Here is a 17,622-nt window from a genome sequence, read left to right on the forward strand (position 1 = left end):
AGGAACACTTACTTTCATCCTTGAAAACGCCCTGTCCTGGGAATAAATGATGCTTGCAGCACCGGAGCCTGGGCTGGATGCCTCCTCCCTCTGCCCTGGGATGTGCCTCTCCAAAGCCCATGTCCTGGGGCAGGCTGCGATGGGGGCTGCCAGCTCCTGAGGCCACGTCCCCACAGGGATCCCGGTGGGATGTACCCTGGGCAGCTGCTGCAGCCGTGGGCTCCCCTCCCTCTGCCCCACGTGCCAGCCGCAGCTGGCCATGCTCACTGGTGGTGCCAAACACTTTTGGGACAGGGGGTCTGAGAAAAATGTCCCCAGCCAGCCCCATGATGGGTCCCATCAGCTGTTGGTGCTGGGGGCGTGAAAAGGGCTGGTTTGCCAGGGGCTCGGTGAGGGAACGGTGGAGCCCAGTGAGACCCCGGGAAGGAACTGGATCTCAGCTGCATCTTGGGGTGCAGGTGCCTGTGCAGGGCTGCCCGGCGGGGGTGATGGGGGTCCCCGCAGCCCCACAGGGACCCTTCGGGCCAAGGGCTCTCCTGGGTTTGGGGCTGCTGGCACAGCCCTTGGCTGCAGAGCTGGGTGTTGTGCAAGAGCCGACCTTGGAAGAAAACTGGAAACCTCCCTCTGGAAATACCCCTCGGGCTGGAAAGTCGTGAAGGCCCCAGGGCTGGTGCTGTGGGGGCGGTTCCTACAGAGCTTAAGAAGGGCTGAGGATGAGGCGGGCGGCCAGAAGGAGACAGCCCTGGACAGCGGCGTTTGCTCCCTGGAGGAGGGAAGGAAGGAAAACCAGCCCTTGCTGCCTCCCTGCCCCGCCACCGCCTCTGCGGGTGATGGAGCCGGCTCCGCTCCTCCTCATCCTCGGCTTGCTGCGGGGCTGCAGCGGTGAGTGCCATGGGGGCTGAGGGCTGTCCTGATCCCTTGACCCACCGCGCTGCCCGGCCTTGCCTGCTGCTCTCTTTGCTTTGCTACGTGGCATAACAGGCCAACGCGACCCCAGGGTCTCCCATTGCCAAGCCCCGACAGCCGCTGCACCCCACGCGTGTCATTGCTACAGCGCTCCTCATCCCGGCACTGCAGCTCGGCACTCAGCGCCGTGAAGCGTGCCGCCGTGTGAGCAGCAGCATGCACCTGGCCTGGGTCTGCGGTGCCGCTGCCAAAGCAGCTGTGATGCTGGTGAAGGATGAGAACTGGGGGGAGGAGGCGTTTGGGCTTGTTTTCCCAAGAAATGGCTGGAAAATCTGGGTGGTAAGCTAGGATGGATCAAGCGGCCATGCCTGCAACGGGGCTGACCCGGGCTGGCAATTGCCACCGGCATGTGGGTTCTGGGGCACTCCTGGTGTCTGGTGGCAGTGAGCGGCTGCAGGGGAAAGTTCGGCCACCCCTAACGAGCTGCTAATGAGCAGCGCTGCCCCTGTGGTGATGGGAGTGGAGCTTTCACCTGAGCGTGACTGTCCACAATGGGGAACCAGCACCCCATTTGCTTGGTAAATAACTGGGCTCTGGTGATTGTCCCTTTCCCTAACTGCCACGGTTTCCTCCGTCCTCTACCCAGGACGACCTGCTGACAAGCTGGTGGTGATGCCGCGGGAGCCGGTGGTGCAGTACGGGGGCTCGGCACAGCTGAACTGCTCCCTGGCCTGCGCGGGGGGGCACGGTGCAGTGGAAGGGGCTGGACACCAACCTGGGGAGCATCACCTCCTTCCCCAGCCACAGCATCCTCCACATCGACAGCGCCGAGGTTGCCATGGAGGGCACCAAGATCTGCCAGGGGACCTGCCACGGGCAGTACTACCAGCACACTGTCAACCTGAAGGTCTACGGTAAGCATTCCCCACCACCTCCCCGGCAAAGCCCCGGATCCCAGAGGCAGCCTGCTCCCTCCTGGGCTGCAGTGCCAAAAGTCACTGCCTGACTCTACAACTCCCCTCTCAGCCCTGCCAGACTCGCTGCAGCTGGAGGCAGACCCCTGTGCCCTGGAGCCGGGGCAGCCAGCCAGCCTGCGCTGCTCGGCCCGGCAGGTGTACCCGTTGCAGGGGCTGGTCCTCACCTGGTACCGGGGGGGACCAGGCACTGGGGGAGGCAAATCTGGATGTTACGGAGACTGACGAGGGGCTGTTTGACATCGTGTCCACACTGCCAGTGGCCGGGAAGGATGTGGGAGAAGGGGTGGAGTTCAGGTGCGAGGTGACGCTCAGCATCCAGCAGGAGACCTTCACCCGGGCGGCATCCCTGGTGGCAAGTGCTGGGGGTGAGTGCTGGGGTGGGAGCTGGGGCCCCGGCCTCGCGTGCTGCCCTGTCTGCTGGAGCCGACCCCCGCTGCCCTGCGCTGCTTGAAACAGTTTTGCTGGAACGGGAGCAGCCTCCATTTCTGCACCGCTCTGCAAATCTCCTGTGCCCTGCTGTGTTCACAGCTGTGACGGAGCAGCCAGTGGCCGTGGCCACCTCCACAGGGAGCCCCCAGAGAATGACAGCTATGACGGGGACCCCCAGCGCAGCCGGGCCCATGACCACCGCAGCGCTGCCCCTAGGGCCGAGTGTCCCCACACACGATCCCCCCGCAGCCCTGACCAGCACACCGCGGGAGCCTGACACTGAGACCATTCTAGAGCTGACTGCTGCCGCCGACCCCCCCTCCGCAGAGGACCCTGCTCCCCAGGACCTCATCACAGGCAGTCCCACCGCATGTCTGGCCACCACCACCCCCCCTGGCTCCGGCACCGTGAGCCCCCCGGCTGAGGCACAGGGGACAGCTGCGGACAGTGTTGGCCAGGGCTCCCCCCTGGCAGAGAAGGGGACAGGGCCATCCGTGGGGACAGCGCCCACCTGCAGCCTGCGGATCTGGTCACTGCCACCCAACGGGACACGGGGCAAGGCCCTGCGCATCGAGTGCTGTGCCCAGTGCGCTGAGAATGCCACTGTCCGCTGGCTGCAGACCCCCGTGGCCCTCTCCCAGTACCGGGAGGAGGCGGCGGGCAGCAGCTCCACGCTGCGGCTGGACCACGCTGAGCTCCAGCACCAGGGCCACTATCAGTGCATCCTGCTCGGCCGCCCCTCCCAGGTGGTCAGTCTGCAGGTGATGGTCTTGGACGGTGAGTGGTGGTCTGCAGCCCCCTCTCCTGTGCCCCCTGTTGCTTGGGCCGGGGTTGCAGTGAGTTGTGTTAGTGCCACATTTGGTGCTGGGGGGTGTTATATTCGCCCCTCGGTATTTGCTGGCGTGGGCAGAGTCTGCCTGCAATTACAGCTCCTTCTCGTGTCTTTGCAGATGTGTTCAGTGTGGGCCCTGCCGCTGCCATGGGGACAACAGTCTCACTGTTGGGACTGATTGTGACCGGCATCGTGTCTCGTCGCCTGTGGAAGCACTTCAGGTCTCAGTACGAGCTGCCCTAGGAGCAGGAGCTGCCTACAGTTGTCCACAGCCCTCCGGACCTGTCCCTGCTGTCACCCTTCCTGCTGCTGGCCTCACCCAGCCTCCAGGATGACAAGGAACTGGTGGGGCCCGGTTGTCCCCCTCACAGCAAGAACTAGCAGAACTGGTGGGGTGCGGGTGCTGCTGTGAGACCCTAGAGAACAGCCCTCGCCCCAGGACAGGCACTCTGGGACTCGGAGACCTCTGAGCTGCTGCTGCTTTTGAAAGTTTGAAAGTTTCATCTGTGCCTGAGGCTGCTGCTGCCCCGGACACCGAGGGGCTTGTGAAGGGGAAGGCTGCGCTGCCCTGGGGGCCTCGGGCAAACTGTTTGGCTCTTGGGTGCGTAGCCTGCTGCTCAGAGGAGCTCCTGCATATGTCCTGCAGATGAGGAGAGCCTTGGGGCTGCCTGCAGGACACCACAAGAGGAGAAGGATGGAAGGGAGATCAGCAGAGATGTCTGGAATGATGGGGAGGATGGGGATGCTCCCGGGGCTGGATCATGTTGGGCCGGTGCTGAGCACTGGGGAGGCTCCTGGCACCCACACGGATGGGTGGGAGAATGACAACTGATCGTGCCATGGCAGAGGGGTCAGACACAGCCCTGGGGGGGTGTACATCCCCCAGGTTGTGGGCGAAGGAGGGTGTGCTTTGGCAGATGGGATGGGGTACTCCAATAAGGCGTCATTTCTCTCTTAACCCTGAGCAAGTGTCCTTTTGGCTGGGGCTGGGGTGGCCCAGCAGCCCTTCACTGGCCCCAGGCCTGGTGGCTCATGACCAGCACCGGACTCTGCAGCCCCCCTGACCAGCACTGGCCCCGCAGCCCCTCACCAGCCCCAGGGCTGGCGGCCACTCACCAGGCCCAGCGGCCTGTCACTGACCCCGGGTCCTGCAGCCCCTCACCAGGCCCAGCGGCCTGTCACTGGCCCCGGGCCTTGCAGCCCCCCGAGCAGCACTGGGCCCTGTGGCCTTCCACCAGCACCAGGCCTGTGCCCCCTCACCGACCCCTGACGAGCACCGAGCCCTATCGCTCCCCACCGGCCCCGGGGCACCGGCAGCGTCCGCAGCGATCGACGCGCACCCGGTTGCTAAGGGCGGGGCACCTGCCCGGAGTTGCCATGGCGGCCGGGGCGCCCCGCCGCGTTACGGCTGCCGAGGCGGCTCCTTTGCCCACACTCAAGATGGCGGCGCGCCCGCGCGCCCTCCCGCCCAGCGGCCCGCTGCCAGTGTGCAAGATGGCGGCGCGCGAACTTCCCGCCTCGGCGGAACGGCGGTGCAAGATGGCCGGAACCCGCCTTCGCCGCCCGCAGCCAAGATGGCGGCGTACGAGAAGCGGCGGGCGGGCCGCCGGCCCGGCCCCGGCCCCCGCCCCGGCGGCGGGCAGCGGGCCGGCGGAGCCGGCTGGGGCGGCGGTGGCGGGCGGCGGGCTGGGGGAGCGAGGCGGAGTTCCTGCTGCGGGCCGGCGTCAGCGCCATGGTGCGGGAGGCGCTGCTGAAGGTGCTGGAGGCGCGGCCCGAGGAGCCCGTCGCCTTCCTGGCCGACTACTTCGAGCGGCTGGTGCTGGGCAGCCCCGGCGCGGCGGGAGAGGCCGCCGCGGAGCAGCCGGGGCCGCCGCAGCGCCTGGCCCGGGCGCTGTGGTACGTGCGCCTGGCCCACCACTCCCACAGGTGCGGGCGGCGGCGGGAGGCGCTGGGAGCCGCGGCCGGGGGCGGGCGGGGGTGAGGCTGCCTCTCTGTGTCTGTGCCGTGTCGCGACAGGACGGCCTTCGACAGCAACGCCGGCGCGGCCTACGAGGTGCTGGGGGCTGGCGGGCGACGGCACAAGGCGGGCGTGGACGGGCGGCTGTACAGCGAGCTGCTGCGGCGCATCTGCCAGCACGGGGGAGCGCCGGCGGAGGCGGCGGCGGCGCTGCTGGGGCGGGTCCGCTGCCGCGACCACGAGGCCGTGCCTTTCGACGTCTTCCGCTACGGCGTCCTCACCTGCTTCGTGCTGCTGGAGTTCGCGGCCAAGGCGGATGCGCTCTTTGGTGTCCTAGACGGCGGCTCCGGCGCTGCCGACGGGAGGGTCTGCCAGGCCGTGCTGCGGGCGCTGGAGGATGCGCTGGGTGCCGGCCACTTCTCGCTGCCCGGGCGGTACCTGGAGGCGGGCTCCAAGCTGGGGCCGGATGGCCTGGCCCTGGCCATGGACCGGGCGCTGCAGGAGAGGAAGCTCAGCACCTCCATGAGCAGGGAGGAGTTCCTGAAGAAAGCCACTGCCTTGTTTGTTGCAAAAGTGAAGCCCGTTGAGTAACACCTGGGTGGGTGCGGCGCCAGGTGTGTCTGCTTTGAACCCCTCCAGTGCTCCATGCAGAGCCGTTTGTGCAAAGGAGGCTCCGGACCCTGGTGTGAAGCTGGATGGCGAGCACGGGGCACTGCCGGGGCACTGCCCAGGCGCTGCCTGGAGAGCCTGGGTCTGCCTGACAGGAGATCCCCAATTTCTGTACTCCCATCCCTGTTCTGAGCATGACAGGTGCCTGGCCTCCTCCAGCACTGGATGTGTCCCTACCCGCTGTGCCTCTCCCAGCCGTGGCTCCTTCAATCCAGCTGGCATTAGTACATCTTTTCTAGGTGTTAAGTGGGGACTTGCAAGAAGGCCTGTAAGCTGTGGGGCAGCGTTAGTCATTAACAATGAGCCAGAATGAAGTAAACGTGGGGCTGGACTTTCAAGTATCCTGCAGTTTCGTCCTAGCCTCGGCAATGTCATGTTTAGCAGCTTCACTGGGGAACTTTGTTTCTGCTTTTGGTTTTGTTTCACACCTGCCTGTGAAGTGGGGATGACACTTATCTACCTCACAAACTACTGTGAGGATTTGCAGGTAAATATGGGGCTAATCCAGAGCGTGAGATAAAACATTATTTTATTAAGCAAAATATTTTCAGCGCCTAGAAAATGAGAAATGGCTGGCTGGGAAGCAAACCTCACCAGGAAGGGCTGCGAGCCAGAAAGGTTCTGCCTCTGCCGGCAGCCAAACTGTGAGGCGATGAGGTGTCCTTGCTGTCTGCACACTCAGTGTTTACCCAACCGCCTCTGGCCACTGTGGTCCAGACTCTGAAGATCAAAGCTCATACCCGAGCAATGACTTCTCACGCAAAGCTGCAGAGTGCTCCAGGTTCAATAATGACTGGGGATGTGGAGCACTGGCTCAAGACAAGACAAACCCCCTTCCCTGAGGTTGTAGTTTGCTTTTGAAAGAGATGCGTGTTGAGCCATGTGTTATTTATTTGAACTTGTCTGTTAATTATTTATACTGTGCAAGTATTGGTTTACTGTAAGACATTTAAAGCTTTTTATTATTTTTCTAGTGGCCAATTTCTTTACTGCCTGGCGGCACGTAGTGCCAGGACGAATCTGAGCAGCACTCAGATCCTTGAGGCAGTTTCTGTCTTTAGTGGTTGATGTCGGCAGCCTGTAGCAGCCCGCCCGGCTGACAGTACAGGAGTGCAAAGCACTTGTAGTCACTATTAAAAAAAAAACCAACACAAACCCAAAAACCCTGGGAGGATGCCCTTCATGCTTAGGGGTGTTTGTTTTGTTTTGCTGAGCGGATGTTTTGATCCCCGCAGGCAGCAGCAGGGGCACTACCTGGAGCTGGTCTGGGTGACTCCTGCACTGCAGGTGACAGGATGTGACACAAGGGGATGTGGGAGCCAAAGATGCCGGAGAGATCTCTGCTGGGGCCATGCCAAGAGCAGCCTCTGCTTGAATTCCAGATGCTGCCTTGTGAGATGCTGTAAAGAATTACGTAGGTGTAGTAATTGTGCTAAGTGCTTCCTCCTGGCTGATGGATGTAACCATCTGGTGAAGTGTAATCCACTTTACTCATGCTAAATGCTGACCTGAAGCAGCAGGGCCGTCATCCAGGGTGGGTTTTAGTGTTGGTCGGCGTGCTGAGGGTGCCCTGGTGCCCACGGGTGGGGGGGATCGGGGAACCCGCGGTGCTGAGGCCCGCAGGGCAGTGAGGCCTGCGCGGCTGCTCAGGCCCAGAGGGGAAGTGGCCGCTCTCTGAGGTGACCCTCGCTTAGGCGATGGGTTTGCTTGGCCGGGAAGCTGGCTACGATACTCGGGGAGGCCAGAAGCACCGACGCTCGCTGTTACAAGCGGGTTGGGCCGGCACTGCCGCCTACACCGGCCCTCCGAACACAGCACAAGCGCGGCCGCAGGTACCGACCACCCGCCACCCCGCAAAGGCTGCCGGGAAGGAGCCCCGCCCCCGCCGGCAGTGCGCTGTGATACGCGGGTATGGCCCGGGGGGAGGGGCCGCCACGTCCCCGCCCCGCAGCCGACGGCGCGCTCTGATAGGCCAGCCGCACTCTACGGGCGGGGCATGCTCCGGCCCCGCCCTGCGCGGGCGGACTACAGCTCCCGTCGTGCCCCGCGCGGCTGCGCTCGCCGCGGCCGCGGAGCAGCAGGAGCTCTTGCCGCCGCCCCCCTCCCCGCAGCGGCAGTTGCGCCTACGCTAGTCCCCGGCTTTGATCGCGGCCTACCCCAGCTCCTCGGTATGGCGCGGCCCCTCGTGCCCAGCTCACAGAAAGCGCTGCTTCTTGAGCTCAAAGGGCTGCAGGAGGAGCCCGTGGAAGGGTTCCGGGTCAACTTGGTGGACGAGGGGGACCTCTACAACTGGGAGGTGGCCATCTTCGGCCCTCCGAACACGTACTACGAAGGCGGGTACTTTAAGGTGAGGGGCTGGGGGCAGCAGGGGGGCATGCGGTGTCAGGAGGACCGGTGTCTCGAGGAGGTGAAGCTCTGGTGGAAGGGGGAGCTTGGTGTGTGGGTAGCAGGACGTGGTGGGCAGAGGTGTGTGGTGGGAGATGGGGCTGAGGAGGGGTGAGGGCAGGGTGGGTGGCTTGAGGAATACACTGGATGCCTTGGGAGGGGATTTAGAAAGGGGGAGAGACCGCAGGAGAGTGGGGAGACCCTGGGAGGGGGCTGTGGGGCAAGAGGGAGGGGGTCTTCGGGGTTGGGTTGAAGTGGGTACAGGGGGAGCTGTGACAGGGGTGATCCTGAGCTTAAGAGGGTGGTGAGGGCCAGGGAGACCTGGGTCTATAGCGGGACACCTTGGGGTCACTGGGGCTTTGGGAGCTGGGGTGTTCCTGGGGTGTTTGCACAGAAGAGGAGCCAGTGTGCCGGTGGCTGCTGCCAAACTAGGCATCTTCTTTGTAAGGTGGATTTGCCCCTCCTGAGGTTCTATCTCTGAGGGCTTTTCCACCTTCCTGCCCCTCCATCCCCTCATCTGTGGGTGCAGGAGCGCGATCTCTGGGTCACTTATGATCCTTCTTCTGGAGGGGGGACCTGAGGCATTGCTGTGGAGCCAGAGGGAAGGGACAAAGGGCTTTCCTGTGCAGGCACAAGTGGCCCAGCCCAAGCGAGCAGAAGCTCAAGCTGCGTGGGGAGCGGGTGTTGTGGTTTTGTTTGGGGTTTGAGAGCCGGGGAAGAAAGTGTGCATGGCCTGACTGCGCAGTCCCTATCCGGAGGATGTGTATGTGCTCTTCCCAGGTGTTGTGCAACCTGTGTAGCTGTTTTCTTCCTCTTTCTCATCCTCCCTCCTCCACTACGAGCTCTTCTGTCTTCATCTTGTTGCTGGCAGGGTGGGGATGCACCCGGGGTGAGTCAGCCCGAGGGTCAGCTGTGCCCAAGAAGCTGGGTGGTTTGTTTTTCCTGTGGAGCAGTGGCAGGCAAGTCTGATGCTTCACAGTCAGGTTTTATTTCTTCACTGAAATGGAGTCTTTTTCCACAGCCTCTTTTGGCACTAGGCCCTTTGAACTCTCACCCTTTCAGTAGCTCATGCTCGTGTTTTGTGCCTGAGAGCTTCCAGGCTGCTGTAGCAACAGATGAAACTTTCTGCGTAAGAGGAGAATGAAGGGGACAAGTCCTTTTCCAGCTTGTGGTAACATCAGCCTGTTTGTGTACGGCAAAGTGGAGTTGCTTTCCGAGCCCCCTTTCGGATCGCTTTGCCTCTGGCTGGTTTTGTTCTGATCCCCTGTGACACAACAAAGGGGATTATTCTGCGAAGTTCAGCTGTTTGGCCAGAGCCCAGCGCTGGGCTGCGTGTTGCTGTGTGCGTGCTGCCCTGGCCTGCCTGAAGCTCCACGCACACACAAAACACATCCAGCCCCAGCTGCCCCTTCACTTTTCCTTCTTTCCACCCCTTGTCCTGTGCCACAGAGCACAGGGTGCTCGGGCAAAGGGCCAGTCTGGAAGGCAAGGCAGTAACGTGCGTAGGGATGGGCCCATTGTGGTCGGGGGCTCCTCGGACTTGCAATAAGATCAACTTGTGCTGGGGCCAGATCCTGGCAGGGCAGGAGGTGAGCAGAGGGGTTGGAACTCAGGATGTAGTTGGGGTTGGTCAGGGCAGCAGGGAGCAGGAAAGATGCCTCTCTGCCTTCTACACTAAGCTTTTAACGGCTGTTAGCTGACAACTGGGTTTGGCAGCATCGCCTATTGTTGAGGCTGTAATTCCAGAAACATCCAAAGCCTCATTTGCAGTTATCCTCCTGAATGGGGACCGCACCGGGCTCGTTCTGTGGGTCAAGAGCGATCCTGGGTGACTGTCCCCTACTGCTGGGCAGAGCCGGGTGGTTTGCACTGTTGTTTCACAGATGTGATGTCTAAATTCTTGTGTACGTGAACTGAGAGAGCAAGAAATGTTCAGCAACTTGTTGGTTGTTTTAAATCTTCACCATTTTTTTTTTTGTTTGTTTCTGGCTGTTGGCTTTTTTGGGAGCAGTGACTGAATCTTGATCTGGATGTTTGCTTCCAGAGCCTGGAAACACCCAAAAGCTGGAACAGTCACCGCAGGTTGTGCAGTGATGTGGGCGAAGCAGCCCCCATTCCCTTGGGATGCCTGGTGCTGGTGGGCTGGGACAGCGGCTCTCTGGGGTGGATGGGGGGGAATGTTGCTGTACATCTCTGCGCCGCCTCTTTGTAGCTTTGCCCGCTCACTTGGAGGCTGAAAGTGAGCCTGTCTGTTTGTCCTGCCTTAATACCTCATTTTTGTGGCCGTCACCAGTAGGAGAAGCCAGTGGCGGGCTGGTCGCCTCTGCTGGCGCTGGAGTCATGGACTACAGCATGATCTTCATGTGCTTTTATTTTTAGCACCTAAGCTACGCACTGCGGCCAGTTTTGACTTGGTCTCTTTTTTTTCAGTGGTGACGGGCTATTTTTAGAGATTCGATGTGTTAATTGGAGCACTGAGCACCTGATGCTTCCTCCCCTGTGAGCTCTGAAGGATAAACAGCCTTTTCTCTGGTGGCATGGCCATGGTGTCCCTGAAAGCAGGACCAGGGACGACCCCAGACTGGCAATCTGACTCAGTGCTGCTCAGTTTGTTCAGACACACGGCTTGAGCCCTGTCTGCTGCCTTACAGCCACGAGGCCCTTGCCCTGCTGCCCTTTGCCATTCAGAAGCAGCCTGCCTGCCCTCGGTGTCGTCGCCCTGTGCCGTGGGAGCGGGCTGCGAGCATGCAAGGTGTGTGCCAGACCAGCACCGTCAGCTCCTGCTGCGCTCTGCCTGGGGCCTGCTGCCTCCCTCTGTGTTGGAGAGCACCGGGTGGGCTCGAGGTTACAGGGCAGGGTGGTGATGAAGGAGCTGCTGCAGCTTGCAGACCCATCCGCTCGCCTTCCTCTGCACAGCTGTGCTGCCGGTGTCCTGCCTGCAGAGCCGGCAGGCATGGAGGCTCCATCTCTGCAGGAGCACGGCTGGACTTGGCAGAGGCTCTTTTTTCCTGATGGTGTTGGAGATCTGTGGTTTCCTTCCCTTCCTTCTCACAAGCTGATGCTTGCTTCTCCTGATTGTTTACTTGCAGGCTCGTCTCCGGTTTCCCATCGACTACCCTTATTCCCCTCCTGCCTTTAGGTTCTTAACCAAAATGTGGCACCCCAATATCTATGAGGTAGGTTGACTGTGACAGCATTGGGGTGTCTTGGACGGGCAGGGGGGGCACGTGTCCATCTGTTGTGACGGCATTGGATGAAAATGCCAGACACTGGAGCATGACATTGGAAACTCAGTGCCTTTGGCATTTAGTGCCTGGCACTGGAAATGCAGCTAATGAGCTTATGACAGCTGGTCTCCTGTCCTGGAGCTGTTTCCAGGTCAGCCAGGCTTTCCAGGTTTGAGGGCTCGCACGCTTGGCTAGCAGGGACATTGTGTTTAATTGCAAGATTGGACACCAAGCGATTTGCGCGGCACCGGGGCTGTGTGCTTGCGGAGGATTGCTGCCTGGGGGTGAGGGGGTGGGCTGTGTCGGGTGGGCACTGGGAGGGCTCTGCTGGAGGTGTGATGTGTTGGGGCATCAGGCAGCTGTGTCTGTACTGCACTGACAGTCACGGGGTGCTTGCTCAGGGTGCGAGGCTACAGGCAGCAGAGCAGGGACCACCACTTCTGCTGTCCCTTCCTAGGGATGAAAGGACAGGCTGGGATTGCCTCACCTGGGTTAAGCCAAAGTGCAGAGCGAGCAGGCTGCTGGAACAGAGCACTGAGCTGCTGCTGGAGGGTGCTTGGGACAGCAGCAGCTCCTAAGGATCCTGTTTCGCTTGTGCTTTCAGACCGGTGATGTCTGCATCTCCATCCTCCACCCGCCGGTGGACGACCCGCAGAGCGGGGAGCTGCCATCTGAGCGGTGGAACCCCACTCAGAACGTGCGGTAAGGGCTGTGTGGGGAGCGAACTGCAGGCAGGAGGCCTGTCTGAGGGCAGGGCTGGGGAAGTGGAGAGATGGGGGGGGGACTGCCTGCCGCTCCCAAAGCCTGCGGGGGATGCCTAGAGGTTGTTGAAAAGCGCTTGGGCTGCGTGCTTTGGTGAAGAACAGTTAGAGCTTGCGTGGGAGCGTGCTTGAACCCAACAGCCCATGCAGTGCTGTCTCCTGCCTGGCCTGCTTCACTTTGCTGAGATGTCCCCTTGCTGGTGGGCCATCACCAGGGTCTCCTCCCGAGCCACAGGACGCAGCAGTGCCATGACACTGAGGCTGCTGGCACTGCTGGGACACGGGCAGTGGCTGACCTGCCTCGGCTCTTACCTGCTCGTGTTTATTGATTGCCAGGACCATTCTCCTAAGTGTGATCTCGCTGCTGAACGAACCCAACACATTTTCTCCAGCCAATGTGGATGCCTCTGTGATGTACCGCAAGTGGAAGGAGAGCAAAGGGAAGGACCGAGAGTACACAGACATCATCAGGTGCGTGCTGAGCTGAGCCCAGGCCCAGCAGTACTGTTGAGTACTTGCTAAGCTGCAGTCTTGTAGGACATGGAGGATCTTGGAGGCATATCCCTCCTTGCTGAGTCCTGTCTGGGGACTCAAGGCCACGTTGAACGAGGCTTTGAGCATCCTGGTCTAGAGGAAGGTGTCCTTGCCCATGGCAGAGGGGTTGGAACAAGGTGATCTTTAAGGTCCCTTTCCAACCCAAACCATTCTACGATTCTACAGTTTGCAGGCTGGTAGGAGGAAAGGATTCTAGATATCAGAGTATGGCTTTTGGGAAAAGCTTGGCTGGGGGGCCGTGCTAGGCTTGCTCTGGTTTTCTTCCTGCCATCTGTATGTGGGAGCTTCGGAGGACTTGGGTGGAAGCAGCAGAAGCGTCCAAGCAACGAAGCTGGTGAAGGATATGGAGCACAAGTCCTGTGAAGAGCAGCTGAGGGCACTGGGGGTGTTTATCCTGGAGAAAGGAGGCTGAGGGGAGACCTTATCGCTCTCTACAACTTCCTGAAAGGAGATTGTAGTAAGGTGGAAGTTGATTGCTTCTCCCCAGTAACAAGCGATAGGATGAGAGTAAACAGTCTCAGGTTGTGCAGGGGAGGTCTGGACTGGATATTAGGAAAACTTTCTTCACAAAAAGGATTGTCAAGCATTGGAACAGGCTTCCCAGGGAAGGGGGTTGAGTCACCGTACCTGGGGGCATTTAAAAGATGTAGACAAGGTGTTTAGGGAACGTGGCTTAATGGTGGGCTTGGCAGTGCTGGGTTAACAGTTGGATTCAATGATCTTAAAGGTCTTTTCCAAGCTAAACAACTCCATGATTCTGTGTGCCCAGCTTTTCACTCAGCCTAAGCCCTTTTTGGCTTCAGAGCTGAGGATCTGGGTTCGTAGCAGATGTGGTTCCAGCATGGCCGTGCTGTCAGGGCTGTCTCATGGGACCAGCACATGAAGCTCCTGAGCTGCAGACTGGCCAGCCCTGGTGTGGCAAAGGTGGCCCGCAGAGCAGGGGCAACATTACAGCGTGGCCATGTTTGTTTGTGGGGCTCTCTCCCCTGTCCTCTCACTGGTCTGGTGTGAGTGAGTGACCCACGAGTGGGGAAGTGCTCTGTCGCTGGGCATCCCTGTGGGGTGAGCCACACACGGTGACATGGGTGTGCTGTGCAAAGCCCTGTTCCCAGCCCTGCCACTTGCCCTCCAGGAAGCAAGTCTTGGGCACAAAGGTGGATGCTGAGCGGGATGGCGTGAAGGTTCCCACCACGCTGGCGGAGTACTGTGTGAAGACCAAGACTCCAGCCCCAGATGAGGGCTCAGATCTCTTCTATGATGACTATTACGAGGATGATGAGATGGAGGAAGAAGCAGACAGCTGTTACGCTGATGAAGACGACTCTGGCAATGAAGAATCTTGATGTCCTTCTGGCATTGCAAAACTTACTATAAACTACTGAATTTTACCTCAACTAGGACAAACTGGTTTGAATTTAGGATCTGTCAGCCCTGAAATTAACTCTCTACCTCGCAGGGAGACTGTTCTGCTGTTGCAAAAGAAATCCCACCACTGTCTTTGTAGAAAAAGCAAAAAAACAAAACCAAACCCTATTTTATAAACTTCCTGGGTGGGAGGTGGGTGGGGAGGGGGAAGTTGCTTTGGGGCATTCATGAATCCACAGAAACTGGGGAACTGGCAGCTCTGGCTGGTTGAAGAGTGACAGCAGAACCTGGTGCTGGTTGCCCATCGTTTGGGCATGTTCAATGGGCAGCCCCGCGTGGGAGGAACAGCTTGGGGAGGCTGTGGAGCTGGTGAGTGGTTGCTTTGGGTGGGAAGTGTGTGAGCGTTGTGTAGCTTTCTGCAGCCTCTGAGGTGCCCCAGCAGGAAGGGCTGCAGGCTGAGCGCTGCTGCCCTCTGCCCCTGGCACGGCTGTCCCTGGTGCAACCCTCCTGCTGCCCCTTTCCACGATGCTGGAGCGCAGGGAGCAGGGTGGGAAGGGCCAGGATATCGGGCAGGACATGCCTGGCAGCCGCTTGACACCACAGGGCGTGGGGATGCACTGTTTGTAGTTCTTAACTAGCTAGGAGGGATGGGCTAGTTCTGAGTCTTTCTGCTTCTGTTTTTTTGGAAACTATTTAATAAAGTACTTCAAGGGAGTGGTGTGTGGTGCGTGGGTGAGGCTCTGCCTCCATCTGTGCGCAGGCTGCGGGGGTTTCCATGTCAGCCGTGGACCAGCTCCTGCCCTGCAGCCCTGGCAGGGAAGGGTGGGTGGGCTGGCTGCTCTCCCAGGGCTGTGGCTGGGGGTTGCGGGGTACCCTTGGGTCTCGCAGCACCCCTCTGCCCTCCCTCCTCAAACCTGCAGAGCGGCCAGGAGCGTCTGGGCAAGGTTGCCTTTGGCGTGGAGAGCATCTCTGCCCTTCCCGGGGCGGGGAGGCTGCTGCTTTTACTGCCTCGGCCCCAACGCTGTGGCTGACACTCGGTCTCTGCCTGGGCAGAAGGGTGGGCTCCACCAAACCCCCAGAACCCTCCAGCCCTGTACTGGGAAGGTCCCTCTTGCTCCTCCCAAGGTACTGAGCTCCTCGGAGAGCAGCTGTGCAGCACAGGCAGCAGACCTGCCCAGGCAGCACCCAGCGGTGCCCGACAGGTGCCCGGGGCTCTGGTGGGTGCTCTGATCCGGGTGCAGCTGGGTGGGCCCGAGCCCACGGGCTGGGACTGGCTGGGACGTGCAAGCTCCTAAGGCTGCGGCAAGCTGCCAGCCAGGCAGCCAAGGGGCATCGCCGGTGCCGTGTCCAGCTGGGCTGGGGAGCTCAGCTCTGCTGCCACCTCCTCGGGGCCATAGCAGGGATGAGGTCGTGGCAAACCGCCTGCCCGGGGGTCTCTGTGACAACATCAGGGCTCCTGCCCCTGCTGAAAGCTTGGCAGAGGGGTAATGAACAAAACTTCCTCCTGCTTGGAGTTGTGCCAATGGGATCAGGGTCTGAGCGACACCCGCGCCTGCACGCGGTGAAGGCATGTGCTTTGTTGCCTTAAGAAATGAGGCTAAAAGGTGAATAGGATTATTGTCACTTTATTCAGGCCTGGCAAATGGCTTCCAAGGTCACCAGGCTGGCACGGAGCAGCCCTGGCTGCTGGTTCAAAGCCAGCCCCCACCCCCTTTTTCCCAAGGAGCTGCTCTGTGCACCCCCAGCAGCTCCCCCCACCCAGGGGAGCATGAGGGGCCGTGCCCGTGCACCTTCGCTCCTCTTGCAGCCGGTTACCCCCCCCGCTGTGCTCGGGATGCTGCTGCAGGTGATGGGGTAGTACTGTGAGATGCCCCCTGGTCTGGGGGTGTCCAGGAGCACCCCAGCCTTGGCTCTGCAAGCTGGGCAGCTTCCCTGCTGCTCCCTGTCCCATGAGCAGGGAGGTGCTGGGCCCCTCTCCCCAGCCTGGGGGGCTGAGGGCTCCCAGCAGTGCCAGCCACAAGATGCAACAGGCTGGAGGCTGCCCGGAGCAGGATGGGCTCCTGGGGCCAGGGATGCTGTGGGCTGCCATGCTCTGCCCGATGCCGAATCCCTCCGGCACATGAGGGAGCGTGGCGGCTGCGAGGGGGTGACCAGGTGGGAAGTGCCGGGGGCAGACCTGGTGCTTGGGGGAAGAAATGTTTTGGGAGGACTCAGGAATTTTCAGGAGCCACAGATCCCTGTGGAGAGTGCGGCGGGACTGGCGCTGCCGGCTCCATTGTTTCAGCTCTTCCTGCCGGCACCCGCGCCCACCCCCCCCCCCCCCCCCCCCCCCCCCCCCCCCCGGCTGTGAGCGTTCCACCTTGCTCCCAGGGCTGGGCTGGCTGAGAGCTGGCTCTCAGGACTGGGAAGAGCTGGGGACCGAGTGGCTGCCCCACAGAGGCCCCTCTGCCCTGGCTGCCGCAGCGCCAAAGCACGGGCTGTGCTTGGTTATCGCCCGCCCCAGCCCCTCGGCATTATCAGGCAGCTGCAGCTGGGCTGGTGCTGGGGACACAAGGGCCACCATCCCCATCCATGGGCTGGTGCTGGGGACACGAGGGCCACCATCCCCATCCATGGGCTGGTGCTGGGGACACGAGGGCCACCATCCCCATCCATGGGCTGGTGCTGGGGACGTGAGGGCCAGCATCCTCGTCCACAGGCTGGTGCTGGGGACGTGAGGACCAGCATCCTCGTCCACAGGCTGGTGCTGGGGACATGAGGACCAGCATCCTCGTCCACAGGCTGGTGCTGGGGACGTGAGGACCAGCATCCTCATCCACAGGCTGGTGCTGGGGACGTGAGGACCAGCATCCTCGTCCACAGGCTGGTGCTGGGGACATGAGGACCAGCATTCCTGGCCACAGGCTGGTGCTCAAGACATGAAGGCCAGCATCTGCAGCCTCGTGGAAAGTAATGCCTGGGCTGCGGTCCTGGGACAGGCACCTTCCCTGTGCCTCGGGGTGCCCTGGCTGGGGGCTCTGGCTGAGGGCCGGAGCGGGCTGTGGGCCAGGGCCCTGGTGTGCTGGGCTGCCGGTTTGCCTTGGCACAGGCCCCACTGTTGTTGGCGGGAGCAATTGTCTCTGCCTCGCTCCCTGTGCTGGGGAAGCATCACCCGGTTCCCTTCCCATGTGCCCCACTGTGGGGATGTGGCCCCGGCTCACCCCGAGCACTGGCGGCTCTGGCACAGCCATGGCAGTGATGAGGCAGCTCCTGGCCCTTTCTGGGGACACCCGGGAGTGGCCATCCCGCACCCCTGCTGTGCTTGGGGACACCCCAGGGTGGCTGCTTCACGATGTGCCCCGAAGGGACAGCCAGGGAAGGTGTGTGGGTCCCCATCGGTGCTCCCTATGACACACGGTGCTCCCCGGTTTACCGCCCCCCCCTCCCCCCCGCACAGCCGCCTTCCCCCGGGGCTACGCCCCCCCTCCCGTTGCCGCTAGGATGCCAGGGACCCCCGGTTCCACCCAGTGCCGCTCGCCCACCCCTTCCCGCTGCTGCTGTGGTCCCAGGGACCCCCGGG

The 17,622-nt window shown here is 61.4% G+C and overlaps 3 protein-coding genes across 4 annotated transcripts; all 3 read left to right on the plus strand.

Annotated features, from left to right (window-relative positions):
• Positions 1 to 1,512: 1,512 nt before the first annotated feature.
• Positions 1,513 to 4,102, plus strand: MADCAM1 (mucosal vascular addressin cell adhesion molecule 1; the record flags this gene model as incomplete). Its single annotated transcript, XM_040590456.1, is given in 6 exon segments — positions 1,513 to 1,644; positions 1,646 to 1,820; positions 1,933 to 2,057; positions 2,059 to 2,248; positions 2,412 to 3,089; positions 3,263 to 4,102. Coding segments are annotated over 6 exon segments (1,425 nt in total), but the record flags the coding sequence as incomplete, so codon positions are not given.
• Positions 3,881 to 6,739, plus strand: TPGS1 (tubulin polyglutamylase complex subunit 1). The gene is made up of 3 exons (XM_040590457.1): positions 3,881 to 3,957; positions 4,585 to 5,070; positions 5,161 to 6,739. Exons 1-3 carry the CDS (start codon positions 3,881 to 3,883, stop codon positions 5,690 to 5,692), a joined length of 1,095 nt encoding a protein of 364 aa, XP_040446391.1. The 3' UTR covers positions 5,693 to 6,739.
• A 1,042-nt stretch (positions 6,740 to 7,781) lies between these two features.
• Positions 7,782 to 14,777, plus strand: CDC34 (cell division cycle 34, ubiqiutin conjugating enzyme). Of its 2 annotated transcripts, none has more exons than XM_040589209.1 (5): positions 7,782 to 8,117; positions 11,245 to 11,331; positions 11,987 to 12,084; positions 12,480 to 12,614; positions 13,799 to 13,992. In XM_040589209.1, exons 1-5 carry the CDS (start codon positions 7,941 to 7,943, stop codon positions 13,875 to 13,877), a joined length of 576 nt encoding a protein of 191 aa, XP_040445143.1. In that variant the 5' UTR covers positions 7,782 to 7,940; the 3' UTR covers positions 13,878 to 13,992. The 2 variants fall into 2 exon arrangements, with proteins under 2 accessions (XP_040445143.1, XP_040445142.1); XM_040589208.1 differs by having other exon boundaries at positions 7,787 to 8,117; positions 13,831 to 14,777.
• Positions 14,778 to 17,622: the final 2,845 nt, after the last annotated feature.

The sequence above is a fragment of the Falco naumanni genome, chromosome 4 (assembly GCF_017639655.2).
Source record: "Falco naumanni isolate bFalNau1 chromosome 4, bFalNau1.pat, whole genome shotgun sequence".
Lineage (NCBI taxonomy): Eukaryota > Metazoa > Chordata > Aves > Falconiformes > Falconidae > Falco > Falco naumanni.